This window comes from Anarrhichthys ocellatus, unplaced genomic scaffold (genome assembly GCF_004355925.1).
Source record: "Anarrhichthys ocellatus isolate YVR2014 unplaced genomic scaffold, GSC_Weel_1.0 scaffold5, whole genome shotgun sequence".
Lineage (NCBI taxonomy): Eukaryota > Metazoa > Chordata > Actinopteri > Perciformes > Anarhichadidae > Anarrhichthys > Anarrhichthys ocellatus.
The window spans coordinates 2664905-2691611 of NW_022280035.1; the positions used below are offsets into that span (position 1 = coordinate 2664905).

The following is a 26707-nucleotide window of genomic DNA, read 5'->3' on the forward strand; positions in this document are numbered from 1 at the left end:
ACACACACACACACACACACACACACACACACACACACACACACACATTTCTATACATGGAAATTATCTTTTTTTTTCCTCATCAAAGGTTTTATTTAAAAACTTCTCTGCTGCATTTCACAGTAATTTCTCTGTAACTTCTGTTCACACGAGCAGGCGCTGAGTAACTTAATAACGGGATGGAAGAACAGGAGCTGTTAAGACCGCACACGTTGCCTTTTGAAGTAGGCAGCAGGACACAAAATGATTTATAATTACAGAATACACAAATAAGAAGGCTATGCTTAACTCAGCTGGTGCCAAAAAGGTAGTTGCAAGGGAATCCCACACGTCAACAGCAATAAAAAATATAATTTACTGTCAGTGTACTGTTGATGCACAGGGCCTCTCTGATTAATGGCTCTCACTCCCATCTAACCATCCCTCGGCAGCGTGCTCTTATCTATCGTGCACTGCAGCTACCCACGGCCTCTTCCTCATCCCGGGTGTCCTCTCAGTCCTGATCACAGGCTCGCCCTGCAGGTATGTGGCTAGCTGGGTTCAGTCATGCTGGAAAACCCATCACTCAGCAGCTTTAATTACCACCACGGCGAGGTGTTGCAAGTCCCTTCATGTGTTGTATTTGCTGATGTGAAAAGCTGAGGATTTCAGTTTTCAGCCCGCTGCAGATATTCTCAGTCATCTCAGCCCCGAAGCTGGAAGTCAAAGTGTTTTAGTGCCGTATTTCAGTCATCAAATCCCACAGAGGAACAGTTATTGGACCATGAACTGCTGCACAGATCAGCTACAGAACATTTCCCACCACCTATTTTTCTTTCTTTCCCGACTTTAGAAAGCTTGGCTGCAGTTCATAAAATAATTTCTTCAGGGAAGGGAATTCACTGCATCACATTTCTGTCGTCTGGTGAAGAACATATGAATAATCTCCCGGACGAGGTGGAAACAACACCAAACCAACAGAGAATTCAACCGAGCGGGAGCGACGCATAAATCTGACACGACACTCAGAAGAACACATATTTCTTCCAGCAGCTTTGGAAATGTTGACATAGTATTGCGTCGTCTAATCGTCCTCATATCTGCCACTGGCAACAACAGTGTTTCACCTTGTGAACACCCGAGTCTTGCTTTGCCTGGCTTTTATGAAAATGAAAACTTGTAGATTGAATATAATAATACAATGATATCATCTTTAGTGCTTCCTTCTTAAAGCTAGGGTTGGTAATCTTGATAAACGAGCTAGAGTATGCTGGATTTGTAGAATTATCCAACCCAAAAAACTCTACCTGGTGTTTTCCAATGACAGTAGCCGCGCTGACTCCAAAAGTCTCTAAATCTAGAGTGAGAATACACAAAGGCAGTTAGACAAGCAAGGTAGCCCGTCCAGTTATCTCATTTGGGCCGAATGAAATAATCGGACGGGTTTATTACGGTCCTGCCACATTCACCAGAACCCTTTTTTTTTTTTTTTGTCAGAGCATTTGATTCATTCATTGCTGCCGGGATGCAATGAGGGTTTCAACAAAAACATCAAAAGTGTTTTTGAAGATTTCCAACCCTGTCTTTAAATTGTAAAATGAAAACACAGACTACAACCACACACACACACACACACACACACACACACACACACACTTCTCCAGTGTCTGATTCACCGAAGACACTCACCTCGCCTTTGTCTCTCTGCTGGACTGATTATATACCTCTCCTTACAATTAACATATTATTATATAGCTGTAATATATTGTACTGCATGCTATCACCACACTACACCTTATACAACATGGCCTCTTGCACTATATTCTGTTATATTAATACAATCACTGAGTGGCATTACTTAATCATATCATATATGAGCTTGGTCTACGCTGCTTACATACACTTGTTGACTCTGCTGCTGTTAATCTCAGGCTTACATGCTTCAGATGCACATTGCACAACAGCCGCCGTCATTAAAGTCGATCGCTCCCCAAGTTGCGGAGGAGAGCTGTCGGAAGTATCTGTGGTGGAGCGCATGCTGAGTCCACTTCCTTGAAGCGCTGCTCGACTGACTGGTAGTGGGTGTGTCTGCACTGTGGTATTGAAAGATCCGGCCCTGTCACTTGTCTTTGTGTCAAGAGGAAACAGGAAGTCAGGCATCGACGCGGACAGACAACGGACATCTGACCGCGACAGGAGCCTCGGTGGCCTGGACAAGACCAGAGCCACGAGTCTGAGGTCCTCACTCAACCTCATCGCCCCTTTTTGTTTAGTTTTATGAAAGTGTGATACCAACTTTCAGCAAAAAATAAAAACTCTTCACACAAACAAAGCGTTTTCAAGTAAAAATATACAATATATTTGTTGTATAAACTTGTACAGAATGTCTTGGACATTTAGCTTTACATACACTATACATAAGGGTCAAAACAGGGTCACTTTCGCATCCTTCATGATTTTAAGAAAATGTCCCCCCCCCCCCCCCCATGGCAACCACATGTTATGTACATCTTTACAAACATACCAAAACGAAACAGCCCTTGGATGCACTTTAAGAGGCCGTGACGAGATACAGATGACTTGTATAAAAAAAAATAATCCCTGAAAATGTCTCTCTTTGAGGTAAGAACACATTTCTTTTCAAACTCGTTTCCTTTCATTCCCTCTCACACATCAAACTCACTCATTTGTTCTGAGACCAGACTGGCAACAGAGGACAGATAATTACATATCGTGTCATCGGACGGGAGTAGCTGCAGACCGAAGGAGTAAAAAATAAACATCCATTCCTTTAGACACCGATTACTCACACGTTTTTGTTCCTCTCGATCGCGGCAAAAGCCAGTGTTATACACCTCGACCTGGTAGTAACTGACATACAGTTCAATTCCATGTTATGTTAGGGTCAAGACCAAGACAACAACAGGAAATATGACCTAAAGGTTACAAAGCAAGTTTCCTGTTAGAACATAACCACATGCAAATAACGCAGTTATAAGAAATAGAATGTACAGGGGGCGTTTATGGAAAATAACATGTTTTAAACTGGATCTTACAAACTTATTTAACGTCGTGGTGTTTACCAGACGTCAGTGTTGAAAACACAAGAGAAGATACTTTCCGAGGTGACTCCATTCTGCTGCAGGTGAGCTGCAACCAGTCATCAGAAGGAAAACTGGACACTATTTCAAGGCCGGATCGCTGTGGTAGCTTACTTCTCTCAGCTAGAGTACCATCAAAACACCTCCAGATTGGTCCCCGGAAAAACATTCAGATTGGCCAAAGACTCCTTTTAGACCATCAAGGCAACAATCGCAACATTAACATCCACTTTACAGCTGGTGAATAACAAGTAACAGTCAAACAACAATCCTAGTTGTAATAGAAAAGTTATGAAATGTCCTGCTGTTACGGTCGCACGTGACCACTGATTAATGCCATGCATGGTGGATGGCTAAAGTCATCCTTGTGCTAGAAATTAAGGCAGGCTGGATCGAATGGATCGGGTTCTCTGTTCCTTTAACAGATCAATGTCGTTCCTTTTTTGGTTCACAAATGCTATGAGTGACTTACTGCTTGTGGCAACTATTTAGGCATCTGACAAGCTCAGAAAAACCTCAGAGACACCACAGGAAATGACAAGAAAGAAAGAAAAAAAAAGGCCATTCAATTGACACTCATGTTGACTCCAGCGTGTCCAGCTGGAAGACATTGTGATTGGTCGGTGTGGTGAAGAAGAGCTGCTCCTCGCTGGTGGAGCGGTTGTCGCAGGGACTGTGCAGCCCCAGTGTCCTCTCAAAGTCCAGCAGCTGACCCATGAAGTTGAAGTTGGGGGAAATGTTGGACTTCTTCCTCTTGACGAAGTCGTAGGCGTCGTTGAGAGAGAGGTTGAGTCTCTGCATCAGGTACGCCACGGTGACCGTGACCGAGCGGCTGATGCCGGCCAGGCAGTGGACCAGGATGCCACACTGCTTGGACCGAGCTTCATCTGTAAGACGAAGGGGAAATCTACCGTCAGACGAAAGTTTATAACATTTCTGTAGCTATCAATGTGATTCTGACTCTTGACATCAAGCTATGGCACAACAATAATGGTGGTGCACCGGTAATTACACACATTAGCAAACAACACAACTTGTGAAACACACAACCCCAGGGAGGGAAGACAACATTTCCTTCCTCAGTCTACCTCTAAACCTTTTGGAAACTAGTTCACGAAACAAACAAGTCAGCGACACGTTGTGGTTTCAGGGAGCACCCGGGGCAAGCGACGGCCAATCGAAAGTGAAATTGAAAAAGTCATGTTGTGGCGCCACCAAAATACATCAGTTTCAAGATGAATGTGTCGACTGCTCTGCATCAAAGACGAGATGTCGTCGTACAACAGCCAACATGTGGTTGGAGAGGGAACGTTTAATGTGTCTCGCGGTGGAAACCACCATTTGCCGAGGAATAGAAAAACTCCCACCTGCCCCACAGATCCTTTATTATTAAGCATAATTAGGAAGCAATGACCTCATTAGTACAAAACAACAACAACACGTAAACGCATACATGTCTGGCACATGTGTCTGTTTTAAGTTCAACAAAGTTATTGACCTACTCACCTATGAACGATATGGCCTCTGGGAAGAACTGGGACAGGTTCTGACTCCAGTGGTCCGAAATGGGGATCTGTTTGTACCTGAAGTGGCCGTCGTGCTCGAACATGTTGGGCAGATTGGGCGTGACGTTCAGGATGTACTTGATGTTGTACTGGCCCAGCACATCTAGGTTGGTGGAGTCTTTGGCGCAGCCCAGGTAAAGGTAGGGGAGGATCTGGACGGGGAAGGCCGGCTGGTTGCTGGGGACGGGGCTCTCCTCGGACTCGGTGGCGCTGCCCGGCTCCCGATCGGACTCCCCGTCGGAGCAATCGGAGCTGATCCGGAGGTTTCCCAAACCCAGGACAGACAGCGGCGGAGAGGAGCTGGGACAGGAGCTGTCCAGGAGGGTCTCACAGTGCTCTGGGTACTCTGTGTGAAACTTCACAAATCCACCTGGACAAAAGCCAAAACACAAAGTGAACAAAGTCACACAATATTGGAGTTTAATCATTTTTAAAATAAACGCAACACCTTCTATTGTTCATTTTAATCATATTTACAATGGCAAAAAAAGGCATTATTGAAGCAGAGCTGTCAAGAAGGAGCTCGAGCCCCCCCCCCAAAATAAATAAACCATTCATGAAATGCATGCCTGTTCCTGCTCGAGCAAAACATGGCGCAGCCATTTTGGAATTTTAATTGAGAATCTCAGTGACACAAACTTTAGGAACAGCCTTCAAAACCGCAAAAGCCCCACAGCACGCGGGACGAACGTTGGCGCTGAAGTGACGTCAACGTTTGAAACGTTAGATTGCAACAATAATCGAGATTAACAAAAAAAAAACCGTTACTGTCTCGTTCTTAAGATTCAAAAGTCGGTATTAGAAAAGTTTAAAACCTCTTCCCGTTGAATAAAAAAAATAAATTAAATAAATGTGTTTTTAATTAGACGGTGAAACTGTTTACCTTCCAGGTAACACGCCGTGCAGCCGTCTTCCCACAGTTTCTGGAGAAGTAGACCCAAAACGGAGGCTGGAGCTCCGCTGTCCTGCCAGTCCACGGTGCACTCGTCGTACAGGAGCACCGTGTCCGTCTTGCACCGTCTTATGAACTTCTCCTTGTCCTCGTGGTTGGGGATGATGGTCCGGATCGGTATGTTGCCCTTCTTGAACCTCCGGAGCATCAGCCCCGGTATGGCCAGGTTTATGGCGGTCTCTATGTGGGACGACTCGTACAGCTCGTGTGAGCGGCAGTCCAGCAGCAGCAGAGAAGTGGCCCCGGACTCTAACTCGAGTTGCAGCCATTCCACGCTTCTACTCGGCGTCACATTAGACATATCGGACTCAATATCATACTAACACGCAAAGCACAAACACTTACTACATGGTCCACCCGAACTACATTTCACCCGAGATAAATAAAGAGAAGAAGCGTTAAACGTCGCTCCGCCGGTGCATGGCGCTTCTGCGCGAGCGAAGAGATTTCCCCTTTTTTTCCTCTTCTCTATTTCCATCAGTCAGTGAGCCCGACCTGCTCCCGGGCTAACGGAGACCTCATATGACACTTTCATTTACGAGACACGAGTTCAGATGTGGATGTTTTATAGCCAGTAATCGCCTTCATCAACTTCCACTACTCCGCATCGCACCAGGGTCCTCCATGCACATCCTCGCTTCACCATTCCGATGCATGGGAGGGTTTTTCTTTTCTTTTCTTTTTTTTTTTTTTTTTTTTTAACTTGACAGTAGAGCTCCTCGAGAGGGAGGAGTTTATTCCTTATGATTTAAAGTCATAGCAGAACTATCACAAAAAAAAAGTTTGGTCTCAATGGAATCATTCTGCCAATCACAGTTTTGTCAATTAATTAATCATATTTACAAAACAGTGTTTGTGACATCATAGCAAGTTCAAACGGACTTTTAAGGAGGTTAATGTCACCACTGACACTAAATACCAGTCCTTTAATTGGGCTGAATTGGTTCTGTTGAGTTTAACCACATGACCTTATGTAACTTTTCTGTTATGTATAATTATTTATTTTAGCATTATAAATAACCCTAACGAGGTGCGTCAAGGTCTGACAATAATCTCGCAATTCCTTTGCAGAGTTGTAACTTACATAATGAGGTGGAATGGCATTATTGCACAATATGCGTTATTATTGAGTTATCAAACCAAATTCTCCGGACCTACATGTGTAGCATTTTCTGAAGTGCTCTCGTGACACTCATTTAAAAATAGAAATCCTGTGGCATACTGTATTTTTTGCCTGTACATAACTGTGTACCTACAGTTATGTAACTTCCCATAGCAATACTAGTAATTCTACAACAATTGTTCATTTATTATCAAAGCAATACAGTATTTACAATGACATCACTATTCATTCATTTAGTACACAGCAACACGTGCGGATTGGTGAAGCATTTTTCTGAAGAGCAGCAGATCATTTCTCCACGGAAGTAAGTTGTGATATTTCACCGGTACAATGGTCGTTATCAGATCAGACACACCCTCGAAATTGCTCACTTCCTCTATTTTTCATCACCTTTTTCTTTATTTTCCCACGCTATATTGTCGCTGTGCACGAGGGCCTTTCCTCACAATGCGACCGCACCGCTCCCATGGTTGGCTACTGATGTGTATCCTGATGCAAGCGAGAGGGTGAATGTGGAGGAATAAGACTGGGAGAGGTGGACGCGTGTGGTGGGAATCCGGCCATGCAGCTCATCTGTCTGCACACGTGAGTGTGTGTGTGTGTGTGTGTGTGTGTGTGTGTGTGTGCGTGTGGTTGGGGGGCACAGATGTGCAGAGCATTGGGATTAACAGCAAATGAGGAATAGAGCTAAACCTGCACACAAATGCTCTCAACCATAACAACACACAATAACAGGCACCACACCACCTTTTCAGCACCTGTCATTGATAACCAACACACACACACACACACACACACACACACACACACACACACACACACACATACCTGTCCTCTTACACCATTGCTGTTCCAGTAAAACTCTCATCCATAAAGTTCCAAGAGTTATTGGACCTGCCCTCAGATATTTTGCAATAAGGAGCTGAGCAGCCTGCATCAAAAGACAGTGATGGATGAAGGAATTAATGTGTGGCAATGCGGTTGGACGACGCACAAAGGACTACTTCCTGCCAACAACATCTTTCTGGAATTTTTTCTAGATTTACTGGATTCACTGCACGTGAAGCAAGAGTTATTTTAGGCGTAAACATGACCTTGTTTATTAAATACAAGAAGCTAGTTATGCTGTTGGGTATGACCCGCTGCATAATATGTCTCAACCTCATCCACACAGCTCGAATAACTGGAGTGTTGATTCAAGCATCTGGAGCAGAACTATATCACTGGCATGATAGAGGTGGTGATCACCTGACTGCTCCACTCCCACCTGTACACCTCGGTTCCATAATGCAATCCAAATGTGATCTACGGGTGAATCACACAGAGAGTTTGCTTTGAATGTGGTCTTTGATTTACAGAATCCCAGGTTTTGCATTGTCGAATGCTGCTTCGAGGGCTTTTTTCACACATATACTGTATATATACATATATATACATATATATACTGGACGGACATATGAACACATCCCTGTCACATGCAGCAGGAAGCACTGGGGCTGAGGCACTGAAGATGAGACAGGTGGGAGGGAGAGCTTCCTCTCCCTTGATGTGGGAGCAAAGGGCTTCTTATTGGACTAATTTTATCCAAACATGAAGATCAGAGGTGATAGAAGATGTCTAACATCAATAAAAATACAAATGCTATCTTGTATGAGAAACGACATAAAGTAACCAGGCTGCGACAGCGATGACAGATAAATCTGACATTTCATTTAAAATGCATATGTAATGTCTGCGACGCTGCTGCGATGTACACAGAAGTATACGTGCTGCATTTTTATTACAACCAATATGATCTCCCTCGCTGCATAGATGGGAAACACAATATCCTGTTCTCTACTGATACCATCTAGTGGTTCGTAAAAGCTGCTGCACCAGCTATGAGTCATCTGCAAAGGGGAAGGAGGCGTGTGGCCTCACAGCTCCGAACAGGAGAGCCAGGATGCCTCCGTGTGGTGAAAACCAAGAATGCCATGAAATGCATTTCATGAATGAACGACCGGATGCCCACAAATCTGCGCTTAAGCTGATTATACATGGAAACCACAAGGTTCTCCATTGAAAGAATTACCGTGGCATTTATCCAACATGTTGTTTATGACAGAACTACTCAATACAGTCATTACTTTAGAAATAAGATGATAACATGTATCCCACACCACCCTAGACCTAAGCCACATGCTTCTCCATCACCTTCTATCTGAGATATACGTCTACAGAAGGAAGCAATGCCACATTCCATCACATGCTATAACTGATATGAGAGATAATTGTTCTGCCAGAGGCACTGCATGTAATGAAATAGTTCACATATACAGTACATGTATAGGGTTGACGTTTCCACTCCCAATACAGATAGCGATGGACTACCGATCAGATAGCAGGGTTTAGTTAATAAACTGAAAGCCTAGCTGCGTGGAAGCGGATCATTCTTTTATGCGTAAGGCAACATTGGGCTTAACTTAAACATTACTTTCATAACTTTGTCAAACAAAGTGTAACAAATAAATACACGGTGATAAAAAAAAACACAGAATTGTTTTGTTATTGAAATAATAAATGATGCACCAGCAAAAATCTTCAAAATTACCATAATTCAAGTGTTTTTTAATGCAGCAACAAAATATTAAACAGGTATTAAACTTCCAGTACGTAATGTATACATAGAATTGGATTTAATAGATCGGCCTCATTGTCACAGATACCCAAGCTGTTTGACTCAGTATCCGTCTGAAATCCAACATCAGTAATGCTGCATCCCTACGTGTGTGTGCAGAAAATATCCTGTGCGTCGGGATGAATGTTAAATGATAAAACTGTGTGTAAGGCCTGGTTGTATTAGCGATTTGAGATGTTCACTGGTTTAGAGTGAGTGTGTGATATTTCATGCCAATCCGTTATCTCATTCACTTCATAATTAAAGCTTATTCTAGCATGAAATGTTCAGATTAGATCTTTGCGTAACACATAATCAGTAAAAATCAGTAAAACAACCCACATAGTACTCTAAGATGAAAAGGGGTAATTATTTTCTTCAGAAAGGCAGCATAAATGCTATTACAGCACTTTAACAACCAATAAGAGTTAGTTAGTTAGTTCAAACACTTTGCATTTACTTTTTAATAGAGGAATTAATTTACATTATGTAACTTACACATGGGACAAACCAATGTTCAAATATATGTATTCATAAAACTTTTGCAGTCATAATCAATACATTCAAAAGTGAACACACAAAAGTCAATCAGCACTTAACCCACACATTTATTTGGTGCCACAGGACATTTTATTACGCAGTGATAGGTTTAATGTGAATACAATAAATAGCTTGAATGCTAGGAGGCGGGGCTTGTTGGGATTTCAGTGTTCAACGTGATTTCAAGCCACTGCTGATATCATGTGACTGAGGCCTGTGAAGTAGGACTTCTCCCTCTCACTCATCAGCTCCAAGTGAAGAGGCTGCCGGCACAAGTCACACTCTGCTGAGGAGTGAGGCCTCAGCTCCATGCCCACCTCCTTCCACGTCTTCACCAGCCGGTCTGTGGAGACGGAGCAGAGAGCAAACAGCTGAGGATACAACAATCTTTGACATAAATTATGGGTATAAGGTATAAATTAAAGCATTAAAAAGTGTAAAAATAAGGCGGTTATAAACTACAAGTAGCTACAGACTTGCAATATTCACCTAAACTTTTTCCTTTAACAGTGAGCCTGCTACTTTGCTATTAACAAGGTTAATTCCCGAGTATATTAATGACATTTTGTTCTTCTTCCAATTGAGAATTTTTCGTTCAACACGCAATTTAAATATACCTATGACTGCTCAGTGCAACAGATTTTTTTTATTCATGAGATAGGCATTATAGTGGACATACCAACAAAGAAGAACATCATCTGTGGAGTGTGGTGTGGTGTGGGAGCGATGCGCAGCAGCTCCTCCCCTTTGGTCACAGTGGGGTAGTTGATCGCCTGGACGTAGATGTTGTAACGAGACATCATGATGTCGCAGATCTTATTGTTCTTCTCTGCATCAGCCACCTACCAAACAGATGCATCACATGTCAGATTCACATTTCGAAGTTATGCAATTAAATAGACTTGAATTCCTGCATAGACACTAATTGGATAAATGATTAATTTCCATTACCCGGACAGGTATAATGTGGCTCGGGCAGTGGACCACCGGAAGGCCCGAGTCCATCAGCATCTGCCGGAGCAGCTTCACGCTCCTCTGGTGTTTCCTCCGGAGCACCTGGCCCTCCTCACTTTTCAGGACCTTGATGGAGTCCTTCGCCCCTGCCAGCAGCATGGGGGGCAAGGAGGTGGTGAAGATGAAGCCCGCGGCGTAGGAGCGCATGGTGTCCACCAGGGCGCCGGTGCTGGCGATGTAGCCGCCCACGCAGCCAAATGCCTTACCTGGAAGGGAAACCCACAACAAGTCAGAGAGGCACATATGTCAGGGTGCTGCAATGGGTTTCCCCCCTTCGTTAGTTCTACTCACCAAGGGTTCCAGAGATGATGTCCATCTTGTGCATGACTCTGTCTCTGTCCCCGATCCCGCCTCCTCTGGGCCCGTACAAACCCACGGCGTGAACTTCGTCCACAAAGGTAATGGCACCAAACTTGTGGGCAATGTCGCACATCTCTTCTAGTGGGCACACAGCTCCTATAGAAGACACCGCGTTTATTAGATCACTTATCATAAAAATAAAACTACAAAAACCTGTTTTATCTGTTGTTTTTAAATCTTTTTAAATGTCCTATTTAACTGACACTTGCATGGAGGGCTGTGTACTCACCGTCCATTGAATGCACCGTCTCAAAGGCGACGATCTTTGGAGTGGAAGGGTCAGACTTCTCCAGCAGCTCTTGCAGGTGGTTGACGTCATTGTGACGGAAGACAAACTTCTTGACCCCACTGTTTCTTATACCCTGGATCATTGAGGCATGGTTGCCGGCGTCAGAGTAGATTTCACAGCCTAGACGAGTAAACAAATGTTAAATACTCTTCCACGGATGAATAAAGAAAATATGTCATCAAATACAATTGTTGTATCATAGCAATGGCACTTTAGGTCACATGTTGGAACATTTTCCGAGCTCAGTTGAATGTACCTGGCAGCATTTTTGCCAGAGTAAACAACGTGGAGTCATTGGCTACAAAGCAGGAAGTGAACAGCAGCGCAGCATCCTTGTCGTGCAGGTCAGCTAGCTCGTGCTCAAGTTCCACGTGGAATTTGCTCGTCCCCGAAATATTTCGTGTGCCACCAGCACCGGCGCCATGCTTTCGTAAAGTCTCCCTTGAAGAAAAATAACAAAGAGTTTCTTATATTAGAGTTTTACAACGAGTTTATTCTCGTACCTCATCAGGGCTGACTCTGTATGTATGTAAGCCCACTCACATGATTGTCTGGGTGACTTTGGGGTGACGGCTCATGCCGAGGTAGTCGTTGCTGCACCACACGGACACATCTCTCTTCACGTGAAGGGACTCCGAGTAGTCGTCTGCCATGGGGAACGAGGGGGCACTCCGGTTCACCGTCTTAAAAACCCTGTATGTGTGATCTGTCTTCTTGCTTTCGATCTTCCTTTCAAAGTACTTGTCGTACTGGAAGGTGGCGACTGAAGGACGGAAAGCAGGAGGAGGGTTGTTATGAGGTTGAAAAAGCAAATCTCTTTGACTGTGAAGAAATGATTGTACATTAAGAAGAAGTTGTCTTTCTTACCCTCGGGCAGATTGTCCTTTAGCAGGTGAGACACTTTGGAAGACATGGGTCTAAAAAGGCTTTTTGGTGTGTTGGCCTTGTCTGCCTCCATAAGATCCACAACCGATAAATCCACGTCTTTCTTCCCTGTTTTAAGAAAGATGCACACTATTAATGATCTCCAAATCAATGCATGACATTCATTTCCTATGACTATTACATGTCACTAGAGTGTGTACACTCCAAACACGGACCTTTCACAACTTACATAACTGATCTACTGTATGAGTATCCAATTACAAGTTGCTTACCTGTGCGCACAGAGTGTATTTCCTGGACGTCCTCCTGCAGCTCCATACTGGCCTCCCTTACTACCCTGTTGTTGTTCTGCACCATTTCTGCAGCCAGGAACGGGCATTTAGAGCCTACAGCCTGGCCAGCAGGTGGCATAACGTGACCCGGGGGCAACTTGACTGCATGCTTTTGATCTACAGAAGACAGAAATACATTTCTAAAATCTGTCTACACAATAATACATTTAAAAAAATCAGCATTTATTCAATTAATTTAACAGTTAATCAATATATAGGGTGGCTCACCATCATTTGTTGGAGTGCCATTGCATGCAGACGCTGAAGAGGACAGAGCTCTGGCCGGAGGTCTGGAGGCCAGGTCCATCATCACGGGGCACTTCTGGGCATAGCTCACCAGCGATGACTTCCCAGCCAGCTGCAGGAAAACACTGGGCACAGCAGTGAGGAAAGGGCACCTGCGGATCACTGCGTCCATATGAGATCCTCTTGACCTGAATGAGAGGGAGAAAAAAAGGAGAACCGTTAAAATATACAGTATGTCAAGATGATTTTCCTGTGGGAAGAGACATCCATTGCAAACAGTTTATACCATAACGTTCAAATACATTGGAATGCAACCTGCTAATATTATAAATAAAGACAGCACGGGCAGTGTGGTTAAAAGATCTTCCTCAAAAATGTGACAACTGATCAGGTAAGATTTAGATTTATTTCCTACCAAAACTGCTCCCGCATAGTTATTGTTTTTTACCTGAACACATCCCAGTCCACCCGGACGTAACTGATGAAAAATGTCTTGCGAAACATGACTGATTCCACACTAATCTGTGACCAGTGAGACTGGAAAGCAATATTATATTTAAAGCCCAAGAGACTCCTTTAATCCACTCTGCTCTGTAGTCAGCTGTCCTTGACAAGTGGAAAAGGGAAGGCCTCTCGAGGACCTGTCTGGCAACGAAGGAGACGATGAAACACATGAACTGTAGCAGACTTGAGCCCCCGCCATCCTGTTTATGTCAGAAACAGAGGCTGGATCTCATGAGATCCGCAACGTCGAACAAGACGCTCTGCATTACAGTCTCTTTTCTGTATTGTTATTATTGTTATCAATTCATAAATACTTTGTTTCTAGAAATAAACGGCTTTGGAGGAAACTGACAAAATCATATTTTTAATTACCAATAAAAGGACAACAGATATAAGTTCTAGATAGATTATAAACCATAATTAACTGCACACAACAGCTAAAACCTACCATTTACAGAGGTACATAATGTATAATAATGTAATAATAATAATAATATACACAGTGCTCAAATGATCTCACAGTATCCAGTTGCTTTTAACCATTTAAAAAAAAGAAAATACATTTCTCCAGAGGCATTTGGTAAAGATTGGTAGTCTGAAGCAAAAACTTCAACATAAAGATTGAGGAATTAAATACCATATTTTGTTTAATCAGTTTTGATCAATAAAAGCTTAGCAAGCCAAAGTTCAATTGATGGCAGACAAAAACAGTTCCTACCTTGAAGCCACGGGACTTCAGACTGGACCACATGGCCTGTAAACCATCCCTGTAATATTCCCTCGTGCAGTTCTTATAATAACCCACCTGGTTTATCTTTATAATTTATTGTCTTCCTCGACAGTTTCCCAAAGGCGATTCTTCTCTCACGTTGAGGAAACTCCAGCTGCAGATATTACAACACGTCGGTCACTGCGGTGACGTAGCAGCAGCATGTTGCACAAGCAAGGAGCCACGCCCACCGGCCGTCACGTAATGCTGCCAAAGATCGTCTATTTCAAACAGGAAGCACTCTACGTCCATTAAAGTGGACACATACACTACTCCAAACAAGTTGCATAAAGCAGTTAAAATTAGCTCAACTTCGACCAACTATTTAAAGTACTGATCACGTGCATCAATGACATAATAACTGTAGTCTGGAGGCGGAGCTGTCTGAGGAGGAGCAGGAAGTGGGAGGAGCCTGGTGGGATCAGACCTTATATATCAGTGGTTCTCAAACTGTGGGGCGCGCCCCTCTAGTGGGGCGCGGCGGTATTGCAGGTGGGGCGCAGGGGGAAATGCAGAATTTTTTTATTTCAAGAACTTTATTCATACCTGCAAACTTGTCGCTTTTCGGCGAAATTCGCCGTTTTAAATCAAAATATATCATCCACGTGAATCGTGTAGATCCGTAGAGGGTTATTTTGGGGGGGGGGTCGGTCAACTGGCCAGCCAGCGTTTCTCAGATTGGAGTGAGACGAGGAGAAAAGGTGATGTCGTGATCTTCACAATAAAACATATAAAACTCTTTATTGCCAAATATTTGAACTTGTTTTGTTTAGTTTTTCACAGGTTGCAGTTTATTGTTATTATCTTAGAAAGATATTCAGTGCAAAACAGGTGAATTGCAGCCACAATAAGCAATTTTTTGTGGGTGGTGGGGCATGAACATTTTTCTTCCTCCAAAGTGGGGCGTGACAGAAAAAGTTTGAGAACCACTGTTATATATAGCAGTCATATATATATATATATATATATAGGATTGAGTTCAGGTGTGAGCTAATTAGTCTACCTGCAGTCAACGCCACTAGCAACCATTGTTTGTCTGAGTGAAAATGTGAGTTTTCTTTACTCCTAGTACATTTACGTTTGAAGTACTTTGATGTTTAAGATGTTTGTTTTAAATTCAGATGATTGTACATTGTGTTAATTCTTGTCAGTTATAAGATAGCCAGATATTTCTCCTTTAGTGTATATTAATAATAATACATGGTACATTTCCGTTTAGATAAAACCAACATTGACTGGGTGTCAGCCTCTCCTGTCCTACCACCAGTCCATGTCTACGATAAATCACAACTGAAGTGGACTCTTCTGCACACTGCCCTCCACCCAGTTAATCACAGTACTTGGTTCAGCCCACCCCTCATACAGTCCTGAGTGGGGAATATTTTAGGGCCATTATGCATAAAACTTGTAAAATTGTGACTTTACTTCTTACTTAATCTGAAGACTTATTTCACCACTAGTAATGGGCAATTTTTTAAAATCTCATTTGTTTTTTTGGGGTCCTCAACCCACATTTCTCCTTTATTTACTTAATAAACTCTGATCTTAAAAAGCTAAAATATGGTTAATATTTGCACCTTGTCATTTGCAAGTGCCTTAATCATTTCAAGTGTTGATTGTAAAAATATGTTATAAGCTTTAACATTTTAGTAAATTATTTACTATGCAAAATATTTTCAGCACCATTTTTATTACTAATCATTGTGATCTACCTGTGTGTGGATATCTGTCCTGCAACGGTTAAAGTAAATGTTAAGAGGAAGCATGCATAAATAAAATGAACACTGCCTCCACCTGCTGGAGGTCAGATTGTATAAAAAGAACAGTAGCATGAGCTTATATATCTTGTGCATTAATTACACGATCCGCCTCAGTTTCTCCAACTCCAAAACTACTGAATCATCCTTCTCATCTGCTCACATGTCGTCTTTGCACTAACATGAATCAGCGGTGTTCAGTGGTTGTAAATCATGCAACACAATGCTGAAACAATTGTATAATAATTAACTCCATGAATGAAAACCGATTCACATAGTGTGTTTGGGAGCGTTGCAACAGCAGGTCCAAACATCTCTGGGAATATAAACAAGGCCAACAAGAACAGGAAAACCACAAACCGGTTCTGACTTGTCAAAAGGTTTACAGGGTTTTAATGATAGGATGAGACATTTCACAATTACAAAACAACTTAATAATTCAATCCATCTGACGAGGACAGGCAGGACAGTTCAATGGAAGATCTGTCTTCAGTTTCCTCGTTATTCCACTAGGTGGCATCATCGCGCTCATACCCAGCCCCCGTAGCGCAGCTTGTTGGGCAGGTAGATGCTGGTGAGGAAGTCGGGGGCTATGGCTGCCAGTGACTGTATTTCAGCCTTGACCTTACTCTGCTGCATCAGTTCCATCTAGGACGAGAGCAAACACGCAGCGTCAAGGAGCATGAAGGAGGAGGCCGTGCAAACACGCGCATAAATCATCAGGTGTTTATCTCCGAGAGCCACTCCAACAACAGAGTGGCTCCTCTGCATCGTCGGTACCAGCGAGCTGAGAGTCCTCTCACGCGCATTCCTGTGCCGTGTGTCACACGAGCAAAGACGTTACAACTGTATTAAACCTGAGTAAGAACACTTAGTTTCCTTTTGAAGAAAAGGTTGTTTCAGACCAACATTTTCTCTAAGTAGGTGGTAGGTAAAGGTTGTGGGAAACTTATTTATTCAGACATGAGAACTACTCCCACATCTAAATACGATAACACTTGAATATGTTAATAAAATGAGATAAAAACTGAATTTTCTTTCAGCATTACAACCAGTTTAATTGAAGAGATACGTTTCAGACACTCGCACATATCTTCGCCACTTCAGTCAATTCTAAAGCAGCTTCCTGTCTCACCTCTCTCTGCCAGTCGGGTTTGCTGGTTACGTATGGCCTTTGGAGGAGGCTGCGGAGTTTGCTCTCATCTCTGCCGGTGAGGGGGATCAGGGCATCCTCGGGAACCCGCAGCCTGAAGAATGAAATGGGGATTTTTTTTTTTTACTACGCATAATAACATTGATTTCCTGAAAATGGCAGCAGGCAGTTCGGTTGATGGATGTCATCCTTTCAGACTCGCGTTGAGTTATTATGTGTATGTTTAGGGAGGAACATAGGAGGGGAAAAAAAGTGGAGACTACAATTAAATGTATGTCAAAAAGCCCCTTTTGGCCTAAATCTGTTGGAGGGGACGTATACTTAAAACTCAATATGCTCTCGGATGCAGTTCCTAGAGGGAAGAAGAAAAGTGAGGGCGACAGCAACAGAAACCAAAACAAACAATCCAGATGTCCCCAGAATATAATCCCAATTAGAGGCAGGAGGAGGAAGTAGGAAGTAGCGAATGTTGAGTCCAAACCTCTGGAGGTCAGAGGGGAGGAGCCCTAGCCACATAACGCTGGGGACGGTCAGACTGTGGGCCTCAAACGACATGGCCTGTGGAAAAAACACACACACACGGATGCCAAAAAATGCTCATACACATAATGTATCTCAAATAAACACACTAATCAGCACCGTGCCCACAGTGTGGTTAGGCCCAACACATGTTCACAATGACGTTAATGAACACAAGGATGATTACACAAACATCACAGACAACAGAGACACAAGATCAGTCAACGTTTTCACTCCATACGTCAGTTTCAATATTCTCAGATGGATGAGTTTTTACTTAAAGGAGGGGCATAATTACACATTGCTAACAGTGGGACACTGAACAGGCCACATTGGATAATATACAGTATAGGAATAAGTGGCAGGGCAGGACTCACCACTGATCCGTACTTGTAGATACACATGATCTCAATCCCTGAGAAAATCAGAGGGAGAGACACAGACACGCTGCAATCACCAGCATACCAGAGCAATTATCCTCCGAAATGTGTAACAGAGCTTAGAACAAAGTAAAGCATTACACATGTGTCACGCCATGCCATGGGGAAAGGGTTAGAGGTACGGAGGCCGACGGAAAGTGAGCCGTCCTGCCAGGACGAGATCACGCCAATGGAAAGAACAGTCAGACGAGGCACCATGACGTAGCGGACAGGTGCTAACATCTCCTGGCCTAGCTTTGTGTGTGTGTGTGTGTGTGTGTGTGTGTGTGTGTGTGTGCGGAGATGAAAGGACAGTCCGAGTGTTGTTAAACGTGTGGAAGTATGTGAAGTATGCGCAAGAGGTAAAACTGGTTTGCACACAGACGGAGGATGAGTACCGTGCGGGTCAGCGTCCACCAGAGCGAAGACGGGGATGTGCAGCGCGTCCCAGAGCTTTCTCACCATCAACCTGCTGTTCACGTCTGGCACGCCTTTCCCCTAAAACCACACAAAACCCACCCGTTAAGCATTCGAAACATTCATAATGGGCTTTTTTAAAAAGGAAACGCACTGTGATCATGATGCAAGGATACATCTTTGTGCAGAAGTCGTCGTCCAGTAGTCTCTGGAACGTTGCGTCCTTCTCAACTATCATGACGAACTTTGCAGATGATACGATATCTGTAAACGATAAAGGAAAAGAACCCCAGACCCTGCAGCTATGTAGCGTCCGCTCCACACAGAAATATACTCGATATACACGAAATGCATATGACATTCTCAGAGGTATATAGTGACGATACACCGTAAAACCCTCAGACAAATCACAAAGGATACTTCTAATCCCACGAATGTTTGATGAAACTGCAACAGCCTGAAACAAAACGTAATGAAAGAAACATATTATTTTCTGTCTTAAGCCTTGTAGTACTATCGTTTTTACAAAATATAAATGTAAAAGAAATATAAATGCATGTTGAATTCATAGTCGATGCAGAGTGTCTCAGTGCAGTACCATGAAGACTTACAGCCGAGCCGGAGCGGCAGTCGATCCTCGTGCCGTCCTCCTCCAAATAACACAGATCCCCTGAGATTAAGCCCTTTGACGTGGCCAACTGGTGACATAAAAGTTACACACACACACGTTAAAGCCGGCTCTTATTAACACTGCCTCTTTGAATTCAACTTTAATTCAATTTCTGTTTGATCAAAGACCCCCCCCCCACACACACACACACACACACACACAGGTGTTTCCTAAGATAAGAAGCAGAAGAAAAATGCTTAAGAACACGGCACGAAACCGATTTCATCTGCGGGACTTGAACTAATAAAAACAAAGCATATCCAAAGGAATTCAGCTCCACGGTTTTAATGTCTGAGGCGTGTGTGTGTTTTCACACAGCGCACCGTCTCTCACACTAATGAGGACACACACGCTTACCACATGTAGTGATCTGCGAGGAACCTTCAGCATGCAGGAAATATCATCCACTATGCTATCAACAGTCTTCTGTGAGCCAAACAGCTGTGTGTTGTTGTAGTAAATGTCTCTGTGGAAACAAAACGTACATCTTTAAATCCACGAATAATTCAACGAAACAGAACATGGATTTCATCGAGCTTTGGTGTTCGTATAAAATGTGAACTGACGACAAATAAATAACCTTTTGGTTGCAAACGAGTTGCTCTGCACAAGTTTGTAGATGACCAGGAAGATCTTGACAATTTGCGCTTCAAACAGAGAAAACAAAATCAATGATTATAAACACTTTATTCACTTATCACGTCTTTAAAAAGGACTCCAGTCTGTTCTTAATTAGGATGTGCATGTGGTAAACCGATCCCTAAAAGCCTCTTTCAACATATACCGTTCTCTGCCACTTTGTCACCTAAAACTAAGTCTGACTTTTACTGCTGTTTGTGCAGTTTAGGAATGTGTTCACAATGAAAAAGAAATGAAAGCCACATGAAGTACAGTATAACTGTAAAGCCCTTTTTGGTTAAAAGGAATGTCGGTTGTCAAACACAGAAAAGAGAAAACGTAACCGAGGTCTGTGTATATCTTCTCACCAAATTTAGCGACGGACGACGGACTGTCGCTCCTAATGGTGGTGACGGAACTTCCTGAGCTCATCTGAAGCCCGACGGCACTGTCAAAGCTCAAGTGGGAAGAAAACGTGAAGCCATCAAAGAAATCTACACAAACTGTGTATGCTACATTTACTTTTAGAGCTTTTAAAATCCACTCCCCCCCCCCACCTGTGAGCCATCTAAAATTCCCCACACCCCGAGGGTGAAAACCTTTGGGGATTCGCACGTTTGAAAGGGCTGAGAATGTGCTTTAAGCTGCGGCAAGGTTTGATCCAAACAAGACCAGACAGTCCGCTTTGTTCTGAGCATCAGGTCTCCGCAGCCTAGTCGCATTAAAGCCCTTTGTAAATTTGTGTTTGTGTAGGCCGGAGCTTTTCAATTTCTTATCACGCTGTCATCTTTTAAAAGCAGCAGGAAGTTATTTCAACTTCAATCTCTCTGGTCCAAAGTTTAATTTTGTTTTTTCTACCACCTGGTTGACCGTGCAGTCTGCTTACAACGTGTGTACAAGTGTGTATTAAACAGCAATCTGATCATCTTGTGTGGCCTATAGGTAAATGTTTATTTATTTCTTTACACAACACGGCCGCGTGTGTTTATCCTTTAAAGGTCAGAAGGCTTAGACAGATGTGCAAGGCGGGTAGAACATTTTTTCATGCCACAGCGTGTTTAAATAGTTACCTGACATTGGCCCAGCTGGATCTGTTGGGCAGTGCCAGGACAGGGGCCTCGTCTTTGGAAAGACTCGTCACTATTCCCAGGATTACGTTTTCGATGCGGGTCAAAATGTCCCTCCTGGAAATAAAGATACAGTGCGATACTTCAGCAATATTGATAAATATTTTTAGACTGTACAGTTCATTTGCTGGAAAATCTGAAACAGTCTGTGGTTAAAACAATCAAGCAGGAGGGTTTATTATTGAGTAATCCAGTGAATAAAATACCTATAATTTACTTTAAAAACTGTATATAGTTTGGATTCACAAAATATGATAGGACATTTTTAATTATTCAAAGGTATTATTTTAAACAATTTTTAAATGTTTTTCTTTAAAGTTTTTGTATTTAAACATAAAACTAAAATACTTGTTAATTGTATAACCACTAAACAGAAACATATTTAAACTAAACGGTTGTAACGTGGTTTTGTGTGGAGTTACTTATGCTAAAATATTACAACAAGTAAAAAGTCTTACATGCACCTGGTAATTATAAATAAATAAGTAGCGAAACATGTAGATACTCAAGTAGAGTATAAGTACGTCGAAACTGTAGATGAGTACAGTACTTAAGTAAAGTAAAATGTAGGCTACTTAGCTAACGTTACTTCTACGGCTAGCTTGCTGGGTACCCGGATGGCCGCTAACGTTACTTCTAAAGCTGGCTTGCTGGGTACCCGGATGGCCGCTAACGTTACTTCTAAAGCTAGCTTGCTGGGTACCCGGATGGCCGCTAACGTTACTTCTAAAGCTAGCTTGCTGGGTACCCGGGTTAGCGGCTAACGTTACTTCCAAAGCTAACTTGCTGGGTACCCGGGTTAGCGGCTAACGTTAGCTAACCCAGTTTAACATCACGTTAGCTTAACGGCCGGAACTTACTGGCTGATTTCTTCCTCATTACGCCGGCAATCTGTCATTACGTCAACATTGTTCAGCAGTTCAGTACGAAGCTTGTCAACTTCTGAAAACAGCTCTGCTACACGGGATGCCATCATGTATTTTGTTTGCGTAAGACGAGACAAGTGTATGTACAGAAATCATATTCATATTGGATTAATATACACGATGTTCCCGCGTAGGGATATTGTGGATATCGCGCGCGATTTGCGCATGCGCAGCTGACTGATTAGTTGTTTTTTCCAGCCAGAAGGATTCAAAATTGTAAAATTGTTTTGGACATGAAAACACCATTAAAACTGAACAAAAATATATTAACGCCAACTAATCTCCACACATTCAAAAATAGACCACATTATAACCTGTTTAGTTTAAATGTTTTTCTGTAAACATGTCTTTTTGTTTTATTTGTAAACACCAAAACTGCTTAAAAAAATCTCACTCAAAATAGTTAAAAGTGTCTTCAGTTGCAAGGGTCAATTGCTCCTCTATAATTAAGGCTACAGTTATATATGTTCTCCTTTGAAGTGTCTTTTCTTTTGCACCTGGTGTTTCCTCAGAGCTCTGACTGCACTTGTATTGATCCTCATGAAGCACCTCTGAGTAACTGGTACTTCCACCTGGCAGAGAAGATCACACAGATCCTTATTTTAAATATTATAGAAACATTTCATTGCCACACACACAAAGCATACAATTAAGTGTTGATGCCATTTTGCCATTTCTTTAAAATATAAATCAACTCAGGAAGTGTAGCATTCGTAATGTTTTTTTAAAAACATATCCGTAGGTTTGCAGCATTTATCTACTTTCCTTCAGGGCTTTTTCCTTGTAATGTGCTCAGCTCCACCTTTTCTCTTTCTCTCGTTCTCTTTTTCACCTGGCCTGAAGGGATCTGAGTACTTCTTCCATGAAAGGCACAAAGTACAGGGTTTATATATACACCACTTACACCCTTGCAGTAAAGTATTTTCACCTTGTGGTATTGGTGCAAATGTGCACTTTCTGCAAACAATCATTCAGCGTTTGTGATATGCATGATGCTGCCTCTTCCAAATCAAACCAGTTCTGTTGTTGTCTTCTTTACATGTTAGATCTTCTCCTCTATGGATTTGTGTGTTGAGGTTTTAGGTCGACGGATGTCGTTACAGGCGCGCAGCCTGTAAAAGACTGCAAGCAGCCACCAGGCTTCCTCTTCAAGCTTAAGGTCAGTGCGTATTTGCAACCTTTGTCCATTGTTAAGAGGACAAATGTGTGTGGGCCAGTTAGTACCTCATTGGTAGTAGACCTATTGCTGGTGGTGTGAAGAAAAATCCCCTTTAGCACCCTCTGTGGCACTCGGTAATGAGACCCTTCTTGTGAGCTTGCTACTACTTGTCCGAAAGTGTTTCTACTCTATGTTTCTGTTTGTGTGTGTGTGTGTGTGAGTGTGTGAGAGTGTGTGTGGTGGTTTGCAGTAGGGTGGGTGGGAGGTAATTGACAGTCGTCAGAGACACTAAATATTGTATCTGTCAGCCACATGGAAGCAATTTTGATATATATTTTTGATGATGGCTGTGTGTAAAGATAATGCTGTGTCAGTTAGATGTTGTAAGTGTAACTCATTCTGTATTGGAGCAGTTAAGTTCACTATATCAGACAGTAATTGACTAATGACAGCTGTAAGCTCCAAACATGTCAATGACATTACATGAATACGACGCCTCGAGGGAATCCCACATATTGCTTCATCGACAACCTTTCAAAACCTGTTTCAGTCTCTTTGTTGCATTATGTTGCAGTCATGTCAATCTATTGTTTGAACAGAGAAATGTGCTTTAGATTCTAAAACTATTAGGTCATCCAGAGTCCCCACCTTCAAGAATTGCTGGCAGGCATGCTGTGTGTGTTTGCTGAGCCACTGCGGTCTTTCGTTCACAGTGTGAAGGCCTGGCCAGAGTGTGTGGGAGCCAGGATCTAAAGAGAAGAGGTCTGTGCCCCTGACCTGACCCTGAATATTTCCTAATGTGCAGCTTTACCAAAGGTTCCCCTTTCCCCTGAGTGGCTTTGACAAGCTGCTTCCGTAGTAATGGCTCTTAATTTCTGAGTAATTGCTATCTCTAAGTGATGAGGGACAACCCCTCACCCAAGCTGAAAAAAAAAAATTGTAACATGTGGAAGTTTGTGGGGGTCCTTTTTCTTCTGTTCCAGAAAGACTGAGACCCCTGCTGTTCCTTTGGGCCGGGAGAGATTTGTGTCGAGTGTGAGGCCCTAACCTGAGGAGACAGAGTGCAACGAGTCATGTGCTTGTCTCGGGACGAGTGTTTGTGCTGGGCAGGAGGGGGGAAGCATAGGGGGCTGCAGGGTCAGAGGAAAGAGAGTGGGGGCACTCGCTGCAGGTGAGGGGGATTAGCTGCAGCTAGAGGCCCAAAGAAACTAAATACAGATCTGTCAACCTAATCCTCACAAATAGAAAACAGAGCTGCCCTCCCTTCACAATCCACATAGTTCAGCACATCCACCTCCTGCTCCTCTGCCCTCCTCCCCACTTCCACTTTCTTCCTCGGGCTCTCCAGCTCCTCTGTTTCTCATCAGCTCTTGGCCTGGGCCAGTCTGGCTATTCCGCCTCCTCTCTAATGGCTCCTCAGGCCTGCATCCAATAAAGAGGCGCTGACTGATCACCCAGGGTCCTCTCTGATTGACAGAGCAGCACAGCCGTACAGAGTGGTGAGAGCAAGAGTCAAAGGGGCAAGGCCTCTCTCTCAGCACAGACAACAATCTAAACGGGACCTCTGCCTTGAGCTGCATGGACCTGGGTAGACCTTTATCAGGCCCTCACACCTCAGTAATGGATGCTGATAAGTATGTGGCTTGGTGAAGAGACCAGCTCAGTGTCAAGCCTGGACTCTGTGCCGATGACACAAGTGACAGAACGCCTTGAGTGATAACATCCTGTGATGGATAAGCTTTACTAAGCCAGGCATTTTGGTAGGCTTAGCTAAAACGGTATCTCTGACTGTCAGTCACACCAACTATGACTGATGGGTCTGGCTGGACTGCTGAGAGCTATGAATCAGACCCAAGCGTCTCTGGTGTTCCCTAGTGCCATATCCGACTGCAGACAGACGCAGGTGTGACAGGACGTACCGGATACAGGCCAAAGTAGATACTGAGTGATGGCAGGGAGGATTACAAGGTGCAGCATTTCAAATAAGAGAATCGTGTATTCCTCAGCAGAAAATCTCTGTATGTCATTTTGACATGTGAACTCATTTGTTATAGTAATGCCAAACCAATAATGCAGAAAAGGAGAAAGGGAACGGGATTGGGTTGCATTTGCAATTTCCAATTTGTATTTGCGTCTGAATCTTAGTTATAGTTCAGAACAAATAACTCTTTTCTCTTATCTATTTCCTCTTATTTGTGTCGTCAGTACTGAGCGTGAACAAATAGTTATATTGCTAAATAAGTAATCTATCTTGGCAAAACTTGAGTTTTTAGTTCTTTAGAGGAAGTGATGTGTAACTTGGATAAATGCTAAATCGATTTGATAAGGGGAGAGCACATGGATTCAATAGTTCAATAATGGATCCACATTGTGTAAAATGCTATCAGACCCCAAACCTGAATGGAATTCGCAAAGTGAACTATTTTGAAGCTGTTTCATATTCCCACCCCCTCTCTTTCTTCTGCCTGTCTCACAGCTGCGTCTCATATGTTCATGAGGCCTCTGGAAGTGTGAGACACCAGAAGGGGGACATTTGCAATAGCTCAGCTCCACCTGGTTTGGCTGTTTTAACAGGCCGCTGGTTTGGGCAGTGCACACAGTGGGGTTACACCAAAAATGTAGACAAGGGCGGAGAGGACAGGGTGGGGGGGGAGGGAAAAATGTGCTTCCACCCTCTCTTGTCCTTGCACCCCGACCCCACACTGCTTCATTTGAGGGTCAGTTTACCCTAAAGAAAATTTTACTGTATCGTCTGTGGGTCTGCTTGGTCAGACCCCCCTCCACGGAACCTCATCCGCCCCCCCGCGTACACAGGCCTTCAAAGGACTGCTGCCTGCTGCTCTCTGAGGCAACACATGAAATAAATATTAATCTGACCTCTGACCGCGTGCTTTGAGCTCCTAAATAGAGATAAGCAGGCAGAGGGGAAAGGCACCAACTCTTACCGTAGAAGAGAAAGAGAGAAGGATATTATGTGGAGATGAAAAGTGTTATCTTGAGCTCTTGTTGAAAGAGGGGGTTTCGCTGCTCTGCTGTGTGGTCTCCTGTGGAGCTTAGTATCGTGCTCCAACCTGTTGGAGTGGGGAGGTGTGTATTTGTGCTGATTGTCTTAGATCACTGTGGGAAGAGTGTAAGTGTTCACTCAAAATCCCCGGGGCAAAATGCTGAATTTGAGCTAAATTTAAGATAGAAATACAGCCTACAGAGCACAGGAAGAAGCAACCGACCATAAATATGACATGTAAAAGTTTTGTGAGCTCACCTTTGTAAGCCCTTGTAGTATAACACTTCACAGTCATGGTTATACAGCTGTCCAATTCTCCACAGTTCTGCCCTCCACTCTCATAATTTGCCGGGCAGCCATTATCAGTCTAGCCTATGTTTTATTTTACCACTTTATCGTCTTGACAGTGTGTATCACTGCACGTCTAAATATGTCAGTGGTTGTCTGTAACTCAGACAAAATATTGAGTTTAGTGTGAAATACTTGAGAGAAATCACGTTTTTTTTTTGCTGTGTGTGTGTGTCGCCGACTGAAGGTTCAAACGCCATTTGTTCAGATTTTCTGCTTTAGTTTTCCTTGTCGAAGGCCCCTCAGCTCACCCAGCCTGGCCTCAGCCTGTGCCC

The 26707-nt window shown here is 43.2% G+C and overlaps 3 protein-coding genes across 5 annotated transcripts; all 3 read right to left on the reverse strand.

Moving 5' to 3' along the window:
* Nucleotides 1-2460: 2460 nt before the first annotated feature.
* LOC116382552 (dual specificity protein phosphatase 7-like) lies at nt 2461-6254 on the reverse strand. Its single transcript, XM_031845696.1, has 3 exons — nt 5529-6254; nt 4587-5015; nt 2461-3967 (listed from the first exon to the last, which is right to left on the reverse strand). The coding sequence occupies exons 1-3, from the start codon at nt 5896-5898 to the stop codon at nt 3657-3659; spliced, it is 1110 nt and encodes a 369-aa protein (XP_031701556.1). The 5' UTR covers nt 5899-6254; the 3' UTR covers nt 2461-3656.
* A 3844-nt stretch (nt 6255-10098) lies between these two features.
* Nucleotides 10099-14436, reverse strand: LOC116382550 (5-aminolevulinate synthase, nonspecific, mitochondrial-like). 3 transcript variants are annotated; one of them, XM_031845694.1, is made up of 11 exons: nt 14352-14436; nt 13025-13230; nt 12737-12913; nt 12447-12572; nt 12123-12342; nt 11836-12020; nt 11520-11699; nt 11222-11386; nt 10868-11136; nt 10596-10758; nt 10099-10259 (listed from the first exon to the last, which is right to left on the reverse strand). In XM_031845694.1, the coding sequence occupies exons 2-11, from the start codon at nt 13212-13214 to the stop codon at nt 10099-10101; spliced, it is 1836 nt and encodes a 611-aa protein (XP_031701554.1). In that variant the 5' UTR covers nt 13215-13230; nt 14352-14436. The 3 variants fall into 3 exon arrangements, with proteins under 3 accessions (XP_031701554.1, XP_031701555.1, XP_031701553.1); XM_031845695.1 differs by lacking the exon at nt 14352-14436 and adding an exon at nt 14265-14333; XM_031845693.1 differs by lacking the exon at nt 14352-14436 and adding an exon at nt 13491-13640.
* Nucleotides 14437-16600: 2164 nt separating this feature from the next.
* spo11 (SPO11 initiator of meiotic double stranded breaks) lies at nt 16601-21971 on the reverse strand. Its single transcript, XM_031845834.1, has 13 exons — nt 21856-21971; nt 20939-21052; nt 20237-20325; nt 19831-19897; nt 19608-19716; nt 19192-19278; nt 19001-19037; nt 18735-18844; nt 18562-18661; nt 18122-18159; nt 17707-17783; nt 17208-17319; nt 16601-16720 (listed from the first exon to the last, which is right to left on the reverse strand). Exons 1-13 carry the CDS (start codon nt 21969-21971, stop codon nt 16601-16603), a joined length of 1176 nt encoding a protein of 391 aa, XP_031701694.1.
* Between the last annotated feature and the right edge of the window lie 4736 nt (nt 21972-26707).

Bases quoted from the DNA above. Each gene is read 5' to 3' on its own strand.
- LOC116382552 (XM_031845696.1), bottom strand. From the start codon at position 5,898: ATGTCTAATGTGACGCCGAGTAGAAGCGTGGAATGGCTGCAACTCGAG. The intron at 5,016-5,528 runs GTAAACAGTTTC...GCTTTTGTCCAG, and splicing joins CACGGCGTGTTACCTGGAAG to GTGGATTTGTGAAGTTTCAC. The intron at 3,968-4,586 runs GTGAGTAGGTCA...TTCGTCTTACAG, and splicing joins AGAGGCCATATCGTTCATAG to ATGAAGCTCGGTCCAAGCAG.
- LOC116382550 (XM_031845693.1), bottom strand. From the start codon at position 13,546: ATGTTTCGCAAGACATTTTTCATCAGTTACGTCCGGGTGGACTGGGAT. The intron at 11,387-11,519 runs GTGAGTACACAG...TGTCTTCTATAG, and splicing joins GACGGTGCATTCAATGGACG to GAGCTGTGTGCCCACTAGAA. The intron at 10,759-10,867 runs GTAATGGAAATT...TCTGTTTGGTAG, and splicing joins GCCACATTATACCTGTCCGG to GTGGCTGATGCAGAGAAGAA.
- spo11 (XM_031845834.1), bottom strand. From the start codon at position 21,971: ATGATGGCATCCCGTGTAGCAGAGCTGTTTTCAGAAGTTGACAAGCTT. The intron at 19,898-20,236 runs GTGAGAAGATAT...CTCTGTTTGAAG, and splicing joins GTCGTCCGTCGCTAAATTTG to CGCAAATTGTCAAGATCTTC. The intron at 18,662-18,734 runs GTGCGTTTCCTT...GTGTGGTTTTAG, and splicing joins ATCCTTGCATCATGATCACA to GGGAAAGGCGTGCCAGACGT.